Genomic DNA, 11,923 nt, shown 5'->3' on the forward strand with positions numbered 1-11,923 from the left:
AATGTAAACAATGCACCTCAGAAAACCACCTTACACGTTTATTTACGATAGAAGTTTCTAAGTAAAGCATCTTATTTTGTAAAATTTTTGTTCATTTATTTATTTAGCCATTTGTTTCTTAGAGACAGGGTTTATCTGTGTAGTTTTGACTGTCCTGGAACTCTGTAGACCAGGCTGGCTTCAAACTCACAGAGATCTGCCTACCTCTGCCTCCCGAGTGCTGGTATTAAAATCATGTGTCACCACCATCCAGCGTAAATTTATTTTTAAACATTGTTAATCTTTAAATTTTGTATATACTTTGAATGATATAACTTCAAAAATCATAAAATCATGTATATATATTCATTGTAAAGATGCCCAACTCTCTCTCCCCATACACGAGGCATGCACCTTGGGGCTGTACACCCTGCTTCCCCTAAGTATCTTTCTAACCCTGGTTCTTACATCCAAAGCATGTGTGCTCTCTTATTTCTGCTTTAAAGTGGCCAATGCTTCTCTGCAACTCTGAGCTGAAGCTGTTTGCTGTGGTGCAGCTGAGGACTGGGCTTTGTTTGAATGAATTTTTTTTTTTTGGTTTTTCACCACCGCCCGGCTTTTTTTTTTTTTTTTTTAAAGATTCATTTATTATATATACAACATTCTGTCTGGATGCATGCCTGCAGGCCAGAAGAGGGAGCCAGATCTCATTATAGATGGTTGTGAGCCACCATGTGGTTGCTGGAAATTGAACTCAGGACCTCGGGAAGAGCAGCCTGGACTCTTAACCTCTGAGCCATCTCTCCAGCCCCCTGAATGGAGATTCTTAATCAGGGAACTCCTCAGAGTCCTGGTGTTAATCTGAGCTGTGTCTCTCTGCAGGGCAAGCTCCCCTGACCACCATGTAAAGAGGTGCCTGTCACAGCCACTGTAACCTTTCTTTGTTGTCTTTACAGTTATCGGAAGCTCAGTTACTCACTTTTTTGGTTATTTCCTCCTTACCTGTTTTAGCAAATTCAAAGAAACCAGGATCTTAGTGTGTCTCATTAACCACTGTACCCCCAGACCCTACAAGTACACAGCACAGGCTAACAAGCACTCACCAAAAGCATGTTGCAAGATTGAAATCTTGCCCTTTCAAAGGCCCAGGGTTCAAGTTGGCTTTCAATAGAACAGATCCTAGAACCCTGGCCTCCTAACTAAATCTGGAGGGAGAATTGGCCTGGACTTTAGTCACTTTTGTTGGAACTGGGGGTTGGATTTTAGGGCCACTCAGCTTACTTAGAGAGATTGGGATGTGGATAGGCTCGATGGTAAAGTATTGATTTGCCTAGCATACACAAGGCCTGGAGTTCTAGGACCACATAAACAAACATCTGTGGTTGAGAATGGCAGTGGAAATAGCAACAGTGTGGTGGAAATAAGAATGGCCTCCATAGGCTCATATATTTGAACGGTTAGTCACTAGGGCATGGCGCTATTTGGGAGTATTAGAAGGATTAAGAGGTGTGGCCTTGTTGGAGGAAGTGTGTCACTGGGGGTGGGCTTTGAGGTTTCAAAAGCTCATGCCAGGCTCAGAGTCTCTCTGCCTAAGCATCAGGCTATAGAACTCTCCAGTCTGCCGCATGCAGCCAGGGTCCCTACCATGATGATAATGGATTAGCTCTGAAACTGGAAGCAGGCTCCCAGCTAAATGCTTTCCTTTATAAGAGTTGCCTTGGTCATGGTGTCTCTTCACAGCAACAGAACAGTGACCGAGACAAACGATTAAAGCTTAGTTAGCACTTCTGTGTACCAGACAGTGCTCCATATCTCAATATTAACGCATCTGCTCTTCTAGTACCAGACAGTAGTCTATATTTCAATATAAATTCATCTGCTCTTCACAGCCATGTTGTGAAAAGGGTACTGTTATTCTCACTTTAAAAATAAGGAACCCGAGGCAAAGGACTCTTGGGTAACTTGAATGTTTCTATCAAATCTTTCTTTTGCTCCCAATCCTTCCCGGCCTGGGGTGAAGCATGGCATGACAGTCCAAGGCCCCAAAATGTCAATGTCATTCCTCATCCTGGACAGGCTGAAGGTGTAGGGGTATGTGAGTGTTGTGTGTGTGTGCGCGCGCGCGTCTCTGTGTGTACGCGCGCGCGCGCGTGTGTAAGGGGTGGCGCGTGCACAGGAGCGAGGCAGGGATTGGCGGAAGAAGTGCAACTACGAGCGGAAGCCCCGCCCATCACAGAGGAGACTTCCGGCTGTAAACGCTCGCCCCGGCTTCTGCTGACGGAGTTGGAACTTGCGGAGACCGGGATGGTTTTGCTCGAGAGCGAGCAGGTACCGGCTGCCCCGGAGGGCCGGGGAGTCGAACCAGTGGGGTCAGCTCGGGCTTCTCCCTTTGCGGGCGGGCCAGGGCGGTGACGCGGCGGGGCGAGGACTGGAGGCTGCCTAACTGGGCGTGTTGTGTTGCAGTTCCTGACGGAGCTGACCAGGCTCTTCCAGAAGTGCCGGTCGTCGGGCAGCGTGTACATCACCCTGAAGAAGTGTAAGCAGCCCCCGGGGCCGGGGCAGCGCGGGGCAGCGGCTGGGAGGGGGCAGCCCGGAGGCCGTCTGCTGTCGGGGAGCCCCGACTCCAGGGCTCAGGGTCGCGGCGGCGCTGGCAAGTGTGGCTGGTAGGGCTCCCGGCACCCACTCACCGTGACAGACGCCCACGTGTGCCAGGCAGCCCAGTCCCTGCTCCGTTAGTGAGATCGCATGTGCCTTGGGAGTCACAGTCTCAAGTTGTTGCCCCCACGTTTGGCCATATCCGAACCACTTAGTGATGGTGGATTGGGTGGGTCCCCCCTGTCACCCCTTCTCTGCCATTTCCACCTTGGCCCCAGCAGCAATGCCTGTGGCGGTGTTCACTAAGATGTATTATTATTGTTTTCCGCAGATGATGGTCGCACCAAACCCACTCCGCGGAAGAGTTCTGTGGAGGGCCTCGAGCCCGCGGAAAACAAGTGTCTGTTGAGAGCCACGGATGGGAAAAGGAAGATCAGCACTGTGGTGAGCTGGAGTCTTGGCTTTTCTGCCTTATTTTTTAAGTCTGTCAGTCTGTGAACTCAGTCTCCTAAGTAGCTGAGGTACTGGTGCAACCCGTGCCACGGCCAGCTAGTAAGCTGAATTGTGAAAAAAAATCTTAGGAGCTTGCTGTGAGGTTCAGGCTGTGGTCTCGGAGGATCACAGCAGGCCCTTCAGCCGGTACTGGGGTCACAGGGCTGTTATCAGCCGGGACAGATACAGGACGATTTTTGTGGGACTAGGCCAGGTCTTCATCATGCTAAGTCATCACTGTGTTATGACCACCACCACCAGCCCCCTGAACTGTTATCTTAAAACTATTTAACCCAGGAGGGGCGTGTTTGAATTATTCCCCCTCGCTTTCATTCTTGGCCAGTCACTTCCAGGCTGTTTTGGGATCAGGACCCAGTTTTGTTTTGTTTGTTTCAGATGAGGTTTCATGTAATTCAGGTTCATTATGTAGCCTAGCATGGCCCTGAACCCTTGACTCTGTTGCCTGTCTCCAAAGTAGTGGGATCATAGGTGTGGACCACCTTCCCAGTTATTTCATAGTACAAATTATCAACAGTAAACGTTTAAAACAGAAAGTAGAGGCCAAATGCTTGTTCTGCTAAAGTTTCTCTGGAAATGAGTATATGGGTCTATTCTTTCAGCAGCTGTTATGAAGACTGATTTCTGTGCTGGGCCTTCAGTAAATAATTTATGGGCATTAGATGATTTTGGTTTTTCAAGACAGGGTTTCTCAATGTAACAGCTCTGACTGTCCTGGAACTCACTCTGTAGACCAGGCTGGCCTACAACTCACAGAGATCTGCCTGCCTCTGTCTCCTGAGTGCTGGGATTAACGTCCTGCGCCACCACTGTCCTGCTAGATGATTATTTTCAAGCTGATTTCCCCCTGTTTTTGTGGTTTACTTAGCAAACCTGTAACTGCAGGGTAGGCTTGGCACTTGAAATTATAGTCAAGAACTGTGGTCTTTTTATGAAAGGTTGAATATGACAAAACAAAAATTTCCTGATTCAAAATGACGGACTGACTTGTCACATTAGCCCATGAAACCATGGAACTGCAGACAGTAACTGATGTGTGTCATCCTCTATGAGCTATCCTGAGGAGATAGCTCAAAGCAAAGCAAGTTCGTGTGGCTGTCAGAGAGGAAACTGAGGACTCTTCCTAGGCATTATTTCTTTTGTGGCAGCTTGAATTGTGCCTATATTAGTTTGAAATAATGGAAGACAAAGTGGGTTTTTTTGTCATTGTTGTGTTTTGTTTTTTTCTCCTTCTTGAGACAGGTTCTTGCTTCCCTAGCCCAGACTGGCCTGGAACTCATTTTCTTCCAGCCCAAGCTGGGACTCAGGCCAGTGCCACCATGCTCAGCCGAGGGAGTTGGATTGATGGATCCCTTGATGTCTCTCTGAGTCCAGGGAAGAAACTCAGGGGCATCTGTACAAGTGATTTTTTTTCCCCACCTTAAATTTAGAGCTGTCTTGCCCTCTCTGCGTCACAATTGCAGGGACTGGGATTACCAGCGTGGGCTTGCCTGAGGGATTTTTAAGATGAATAGGTTTGGTGGGAGCCCACTCCTGCCTTCCCATCCTGGTGCAATCTCATGTGTAAGAAGGCACAGGGCTCCCTTGCTTGTTGGCAGAGTCTGTGCAGTCCTGCAGTCCTGCAGCTTGCTTTGCAGACCAGGCTGGTCTGCCGCCAGAGTGCTGAGAGAAAAAGGCATGTGTGTCACTGTGTCTGGCCTAGGTGTTGTCTTGATGAAGCATTTTGAGATCTTCTTTGGGTAAAATAGGTGGTGTCTATGTCTATAAAAAGAGGTGGTCTTTTTCCTTTCCAGGTGAGTTCCAAAGAAGTGAATAAGTTCCAGATGGTAAGCGCTATTTCCTTGTGTCCTCCATTCCTCCTCTAGACGAATGGGTACTGGTTGGGGGGCGGGGAGGGGGGGGGACTGTCACTGCTTGCCTATGGTGTTTGATTTTATAAATATTGTCCAATGGTGGTTTTTTCCTTTGCGTTTTTAAGGCCAGTTTTGCTTAAACTTCACATATACTGTATAATATTGTTGTATGTAAGTTGCCTGGTGTTCTCCTTTTTTGCTTAAAGAGTGCAAAGCCTGCAGCTCCCTGTGGAAGAGTGTCTCAGGAGCTGCTGAAGGCTTTCTCTGTGGCACACCAGTTCCCAGTGTGGGTGTCCCATGGTGTCCCCGTAGCTTTCTGATGCCGGCTGCTCTTAAGTCCGCTGTGGAAGAGTCAGCTGTTTCCCCAGTTTGTATCTTTTCTTGCTAAGCCCCTGTTCTGGCTTCCAGGCCTATTCAAACCTGCTGAGAGCTAACATGGATGGTCTCAAGAAGAGGGACAAGAAGAGCAAGAGTAAGAAGACGAAGCCAGCACAGTGAAGGCGTGGCCATTACCAGCCAGCTGAAGTGCAGCTTCCTGTTGGCTGCTTTTGGCACCCTCTGTATGTAACTGTTTTCATACAAGCATCGTTTAAGGGAAGGGTTGGACGATCATAAGGTAGTTACTGTGCTAAGAAGCCAGTTGGTTTTTGATCTCCACCGTATGGCTGGGTATTCTTAGATTCCAGCCTTCAAGTGTCATCTTTGCGACCCGTGCATCGTCAAGTCCATCCATGCAAGCTGTTTCTTTGCCTACCCTGTTTGTGACAGTAACTACTAACTCTAGAATGATACAGTTACTCAATGGTTTTTGCCTTGTCTTTGAGAATACTGTAATAGAAATCTGACAGTTTTATTAAAAGTTATGTTATCCTATGGGTGGGTTTATTTACTTGGTTGTATAATTTTAAAAAGTTAACTACATTTATTTTTATGTTCGTGCACACATTTGCTCTGTGCCACAGCATCAGCTTGTATGATTCGTTCTCTCCTACCTCATGTATCCTGAGATTGAACTCGGCAGCAAGTATCTTTACTGCTGAGCCATCTCCCTGGACCTTGTTGTCTAATCTTGTAATTCCGTCAGCAAGTCTGAGTTCTTATAGCCAAACAGGAGTTTGCTTAATGACAACAGAATAAATATTATATTATAGAATAAAGATTCTGCCTGGTGTGGTGGCACAAGCCTGTACTCTCAATGGTCTGGAGGCAGGCCGAGTTTGAGTTTGAGGCCAGCCTGGGCTGCATACTGAAACCCTGTTCTGCACTTCCACCTCCAACTAAAGAGACAAAACAGATCACAAGGGATGGCTTTTGATCTCTATGTCTGTTTATCCACTTGGAAAATGTTAGAACATTTTCATTTGCTTAGAGTGCAGGATCAAGGGAAGAAAAAGGTGGTTCTCAGCTCCATATACCTCTAGTGCTGGCAGAGCTGCAACTGGAAAACTGCAGATATGTATGAAAGCATTTATTATATCCAAAAAGATAAATTTATAACATACACGAAAAACCTACAAAGTTCAACTTTGTAGGACAGCTTATTAGAATTTCAAGTTGAAATGAATTGAATGTACAACATTCCATTATTCCAGTGTAAGCCGCTGTCCATTTGAACAATGCAGCAACAGTTCTTCAGCGTCAAAACAGAATTCTGTAGTAGTCATCTCTGTAGCTGTACAGGAACAACACCGACACCCTGCAAAGGAAAGGGACAGGCAGGCTGATGGCAGACTTAACTCAGTGGGGTAAAACACCAGCTGAATGTGATGGGAGACTGACCACTAGAAGAGTGTGTAAGCTTTCCTGGAGCTGCAGCTAACAAAGACAGCCACTCACTACCAGCTTCCTCGACACCCTTGAAGTTACATGGTAACATACTTGATTGGCATTTTGACATACACAGCATATATGTATGTATGTGTGTGTGTGTGTTTATGTATGTATGTATGTCTTTTTGCTTTTTTTTTTTGTGTGTCAGAGTCTTATATACCCCGGGCTGACTTCAAACTTGCCTTTAAGGCTAGAGATGTTCTTGGATGCCTGATCTGTGTTTACTTCCCAAGTGTTAGGATCATAAGTGTGTGCCACCATCCCTGGCTTATTTTTTTAATTAAACATTTTCTGGGGCATGGGAGATGGGGGTAAGGTGCATGCCAGCAAGCACTGAGTTTGGATCCCTGGAACCAATATTGAAAAGCTGGGCAGAGTGGTACACGCCTGTAACTCTAGCCTTGGACAGGGTACAGATAGGCGGGTCCCTGAAGCTCACTGATGCCAGTCAGCCTAGCTGATCTGATGAGCTTCAGGTTCAGAGAGATGCCCTCTCTCAAAAGGAAAGAGTGAAGTGTGATTGAGCGAAGTGATATAAACCTCAGGCCTCTACATGCCACACAGCCCCACCCCTTCCATGAAAAAGCCAACGTACTTTTAGAAATAGGGTACCTGGATGAACAACATAATTGGGACAGCTGCACTCAGGCCCACGGTGTTTGTAACAGACAAGATCCTCACTGTGATTCAGATCTGAGTAGGACTTACTGGCTGTCAGTCACCTTTCTGAATTGCCAGACCTCAATAAGAAAAACCCTTCCCTGAACTTTAACCCACAGGAAGCCCGCGTAACTTACTTCTTTTCCACTTTGATGTTATAAATTTCGTCACAGACGAGTTTGAGGTATCTTTGCTTTGGCAGGCGTGACAAGAGCTGCTTCACAGTTGTGTTAAATGCCTGTTCATCGGCATCCCACTAGGAGAGATCAGACCAGATATGACCGCAGAGCAGCAGGGGCACTGCCTGGCCTCTGCTGGGTTCTCCCTTTGAAGACTGCAGCTGTGGGGGCCAGTGTGCCTTTAGGTTGCTGTTCCTGGGTACTTTGTGTAAGCGGAGACTGTGGCCTTAACGTCTGCTCACTGGACTGGATCACAAGGCCACACACTGCCACAGTGCTGGCTGCGTCCTTGTGTGGTCGCGAAGGAACGAAGAGCCAGTCTTACTCTGGAGCACTGTCTGGCCCTGAACTGAAGACCCTCCTGCTTCCAATTCTTAGCACACAGTCTATTTTATTTTTAATCCATGACTAAAGAGTATGGATAGATAAAAGTTATTTGATGGGAAATTTTTTAATTGATTTTTATTGAGCTCTACATTTTTCTCTGCTCCCCTCCCTGCCTCTCCCCTCCCCTTCTACTCTCTCCCATGCTCCCAATTTACTCAGGAGATCTCGTCTTTTCCTACTTCCCATGTAGAGTAGATCCATGTATGTTTCTCTTAGAGACCTCGTTGTTGTCTAGGTTCTCTGGGATTGTGATTTGTAGGCTGGTTTTCTTTGCTTTATGAGTGAGTACATAATTGTCTTTCTGGGTCTGGGTTACCTCACTCAAAATGATGTTTTCTTGCTCCATCTATTTTCCTGCAAATTTCAAGATGTCATTTTTTTCTGCTGTGTAGTACTCCATTGTGTAAATGTACTACATTTTCCTTATTCAGCATTTAGGTTGTTTCCAAGTTCTGATGTGAAATGTTTTAAAAATTACTTATAGCCTGTAATCTCTGCTCCTGGGAGCCTGAGGCAGGAGGATTACTACATTTCAAGGCCTGCTTGGGCTCTGTGCTGGTTTGTTAAGGACACAAACTAACCTGGAAAGAGGAACCATCAGTAGAAGAATTGGCTCCAGCAAATTGGTCCCTGGGGCATTTGCTTGAGGTGTGATTTATGTGGGAGGGCCTAGCCCACTGTGGGTGGTGCCATCCTGGGCAGGTGGGCCTAGGCTACATTAGAAAGCAAGCCGGCCAATAGTTGCATTCCTCAGTGGGCCCTTCCTGGCCTAGAGTTCCTGTCTTGGCTTCCCGCACTAATGGACGCTAGCCTGAAAGAAGTGATAAATGTTTCATCCCCAGTTGCTTTGGGGCAGTGTTTTATCACAGCTATAGAAAACAAACTAGGGGGCTGGAGAGATGGCTCAGAGGTTAAGAGCATTGCCTGCTCTTCCAAAGGTCCTGAGTTCAATTCCCAGCAACCACATGGCGGCTCACAACCATCTGTAATGAGGTCTGGTGCCCTCTTCTGGCCTGAAGGCAGACACACAGACAGAACATTGTATACATAGTAAATAAATTTTTTTTTTTTTAAAAAGAAAACAAACTAGACAGGCTACCTGGTAAGATCTTGTTTTCAAAAAATAAAATAAAAATCACCTGTAGCAATGGTTATTTTACTAACGTGGGAAACTTCAATTTTTCTTTTTTTTTCTCTCTCTCTCTTTTTGTTTTTTGTTTTTTCTAGACAGGGTTTCTCTGTGCAACTTTGGAGCCTGTTCTGGAACTTACTCTGTAGACCAGGCTCGCCTCGAACTCACAGAGATCCACCTGCCTCTGCCTCCCAAGTGTTGATATTAAAGGTGTGTGCCACCAAAAACTTCAAATTTTTAAAAATTGGAAAAAAAATGTATAGAAGTATAGGCCTGTAAACAAACTGACCTAATTTTTTTTTTTTTTCCAACAGAATCTTCTATGTGGTTGTGCTTCCCTAGCTGGGAGGAAGGTTTGCTTGAGAAACACATGGTACAATGGGTAAGGGCCTAGATTATACTAGTCTGCTAGGCTCAGGTCCAGGCTCCGATACTTGGTGGCTGTGTGATTCTGACCCAGGAATGCTATAGCACATACTAACAGAAAGGCTTAATGGTACTAGCTAAATTCCCAATGCTACCAGACAGACACAATTACTAAGACAGTGTAAGACCTTTTCCCAGTTTTCCTCTGACAGGACCATAGGAGTCTCGGTGCAGAACAGTTCCCGCGGCTTACCTCTAGTGATAAGAACTGTAAGATTGTTTCTTTGGGTAGGTCTACCTGTTAACACACAGAAATGCATACCATTTACTAAGAGCTCTTACGCAGCACTCCAGACTAGGGCTATGCTGTCACTGTGTGGATGATAAGGACAGGGTTGCTATGGATGCTGTGAGCCCCCCACCCCCCGTGATGTGCATGTGTGCAGGCCCAGGGCTGACACGGGAACTACTGTCAGCTGCTGTTCCCTCCTCTTTGAGGCAGCCCTCAGTGGAATCCAGAGCTGAGCTGACTGATGTGCTAGTCTGTGAGCCAGGCCTGTGAGGTTGTAATCGTAGGCATTTTTGTGGGTTCTGGGGATCTGAACTCCCATCCTCATGCTCGCATGGCAAGTGCTTTAACCACAGAGCCATCTTCCTGGCTGTAAAGCAGACTTTAAATGGGCTGTGAGCTAACAAGGACTTGAGACTGGATTTCGAGATTTCACATCCACCACACCCCAGAGGTCAAGCTGCCGCCTATGCTTAGTAAGGCCTGAGTGTGAGTGTGGCCTTCAGAAAAAAGAAGAGAAGGGAAAAACACACCAACCACCTTCTTTTCCTCCCAGTTCTGTCTAGCTTTAGGCTGCCTGTCACATCAGGAACAGCCAGGTCTGACTCCAGATACAGCTGATAGCAAAAAAACCCCAAAAAACCTGAATTCTGTGGCTACACTAGACAATGCAGACAGATGCTAGCTTCAAATTGTTAAAGAAAGTGACTTACAGCCAAAATTTCAATTTCACTGCTTTTCTGATGTAAATTGGCAAGGGTAGTCTGAAGTCGGGTTTGTACCTAGTAAGAAAATGGAGTTCAGAGCACGTTAAACTAAGCCGTCTCTCCTATTTCCTGTTCCAGAAAACAGCAGGGCAACAAAGCCAGGGTTAGGAAGGATTCCAATAAAACACAGATTTGACACACGCTGGAGGGACTTGTTATGCTGCCCACTGGGCCTTCCTTCCACTTGTGATCTTCCCAAGTGGTACACCACCACAGCTGGTTTACAAATGCTCTTAATAGCTGGGCTGTGCTGAGGCAGGCGGATCTCTGTTGAGTTCCAGGACTTTAGTCTCCACTAAAGCTTTGCAGAGATATAAACAAAAATGTAACACCTCAGAGACTTCAGGACACAAAACACCACTGTTCAAACTGAAATGATTATTATTTTTTTGAAAATAGAGTTGGCTGGGTGGCGCACGCCTTTAATCCCAGCACTTGAGAGGCAGAGGCAGGCGGATCTCTGGAAGTTTAAGGCCAGCCTGTCCAGGACAGCCAAGGCTACACAGAAAAACCCTATTTCGAAAAACCAAGGGAAAGAAAAAACAAAACCAAAAACCCAAAACAACAGCAACAAGACCCACAACTGCTCTTCCCATCCTCTCCCCTTATGTTTGGTCACGCTCCTGTCACTCAAGTAACACATTGAACTTGCCATCTGTGTTTGTCCTTTGTTCTCTGAACTCACAGTGAACATGTGTCTAAGATTACACACATGGCCTTAGCGCAGGCATACAGCAGACACCGAAACCACGTTCAGAACGAGAAACTCACTCTTGTGACCGCACTAAAATGCTCTTATTTAGAAGAGAAACAAGCCGCTTCCAGCTACCACGGGCCATCTGTTGACAGTTGCTGCCTAGGGCAACATCTTTGGTGGACAAATTGGCTGAATTATGGCACCAGAGATGGTCTGCTGACATCTTCAGAGCAAAAGGTTAAATAAATCTTATATTTCCTTCCTGTTGTTTTCTTCTCTGTAACTCTTGTTAGAAAACCAAGGACACAGGGCTGGAGAAATGGCTTAGTGGTTAAGAACACTGGCTACTCTTCCAGAGGACCCAGGTTCGGTTCCCAGCACCCACACAGCCACTCAGAAGTCATCTGCAGCTCCATTTCCAGGGGCTCTAATGCCCTCTTTTGGCCTACAAAGGCATGAGGCATACACGTGGTGCACAACATACATGCAGGCAAAACACTCACACACAAAATAAAACCTAGGGAAAAAAGAAAAAAAAAAAAAGCCAAGGAAAGGTGGATGTGATGTACCTGAATCTCATGCCGCCTCCTGGTGCTGGCTGACAGCTTTTCTGGGGATATAATACTCACGGTGGGGACTACTGTTGTTCCATGGATTTCAAACAAACCTGAGGCAGAAA

The 11,923-nt window shown here is 46.3% G+C and overlaps 2 protein-coding genes across 7 annotated transcripts in view; one reads left to right on the forward strand and one right to left on the reverse strand.

The window, feature by feature from the left end:
• Positions 1 to 2,159: 2,159 nt before the first annotated feature.
• On the forward strand, positions 2,160 to 5,901 carry Srp14 (signal recognition particle 14). Its single transcript, XM_050132246.1, has 5 exons — positions 2,160 to 2,307; positions 2,443 to 2,515; positions 2,906 to 3,018; positions 4,878 to 4,910; positions 5,346 to 5,901. Exons 1-5 carry the CDS (start codon positions 2,284 to 2,286, stop codon positions 5,433 to 5,435), a joined length of 333 nt encoding a protein of 110 aa, XP_049988203.1. The 5' UTR covers positions 2,160 to 2,283; the 3' UTR covers positions 5,436 to 5,901.
• Positions 5,902 to 6,390: 489 nt separating this feature from the next.
• Eif2ak4 (eukaryotic translation initiation factor 2 alpha kinase 4) overlaps positions 6,391 to 11,923 on the reverse strand; it is an 87,133-nt gene continuing 81,600 nt past the window's right edge. For 4 of the 6 annotated variants that reach the window (XM_050132205.1, XM_050132212.1, XM_050132219.1 and 1 more), the window contains 5 exons: positions 11,814 to 11,911; positions 10,494 to 10,562; positions 9,745 to 9,789; positions 7,565 to 7,683; positions 6,391 to 6,633 (listed from right to left, as the gene is read on the reverse strand). In XM_050132205.1, the coding sequence (XP_049988162.1) occupies positions 6,576 to 6,633; positions 7,565 to 7,683; positions 9,745 to 9,789; positions 10,494 to 10,562; positions 11,814 to 11,911 (389 nt within the window). In that variant the 3' untranslated portion in view covers positions 6,391 to 6,575. Of the gene's footprint in view, positions 6,634 to 7,564; positions 7,684 to 9,744; positions 9,790 to 10,493; positions 10,563 to 11,813; positions 11,912 to 11,923 lie in introns of those variants that run through there. The other 2 variants (XM_050132227.1, XR_007590072.1) reach the window with 2 other exon arrangements.

Source organism: Alexandromys fortis, unplaced genomic scaffold (genome assembly GCF_014885135.2).
Source record: "Alexandromys fortis isolate MF-2015 unplaced genomic scaffold, M_Fortis_MF-2015_v1.1 scaffold_6, whole genome shotgun sequence".
Lineage (NCBI taxonomy): Eukaryota > Metazoa > Chordata > Mammalia > Rodentia > Cricetidae > Alexandromys > Alexandromys fortis.

What these genes read in the sequence shown, in the direction of transcription:
- Srp14 (XM_050132246.1), top strand. Translation starts at nt 2,284, where the DNA reads ATGGTTTTGCTCGAGAGCGAGCAG. An exon ending in TTTTGCTCGAGAGCGAGCAG is followed by an intron (nt 2,308 to 2,442) that starts GTACCGGCTGCC and finishes GTTGTGTTGCAG; the next exon opens with TTCCTGACGGAGCTGACCAG. An exon ending in AAAGGAAGATCAGCACTGTG is followed by an intron (nt 3,019 to 4,877) that starts GTGAGCTGGAGT and finishes TTTCCTTTCCAG; the next exon opens with GTGAGTTCCAAAGAAGTGAA.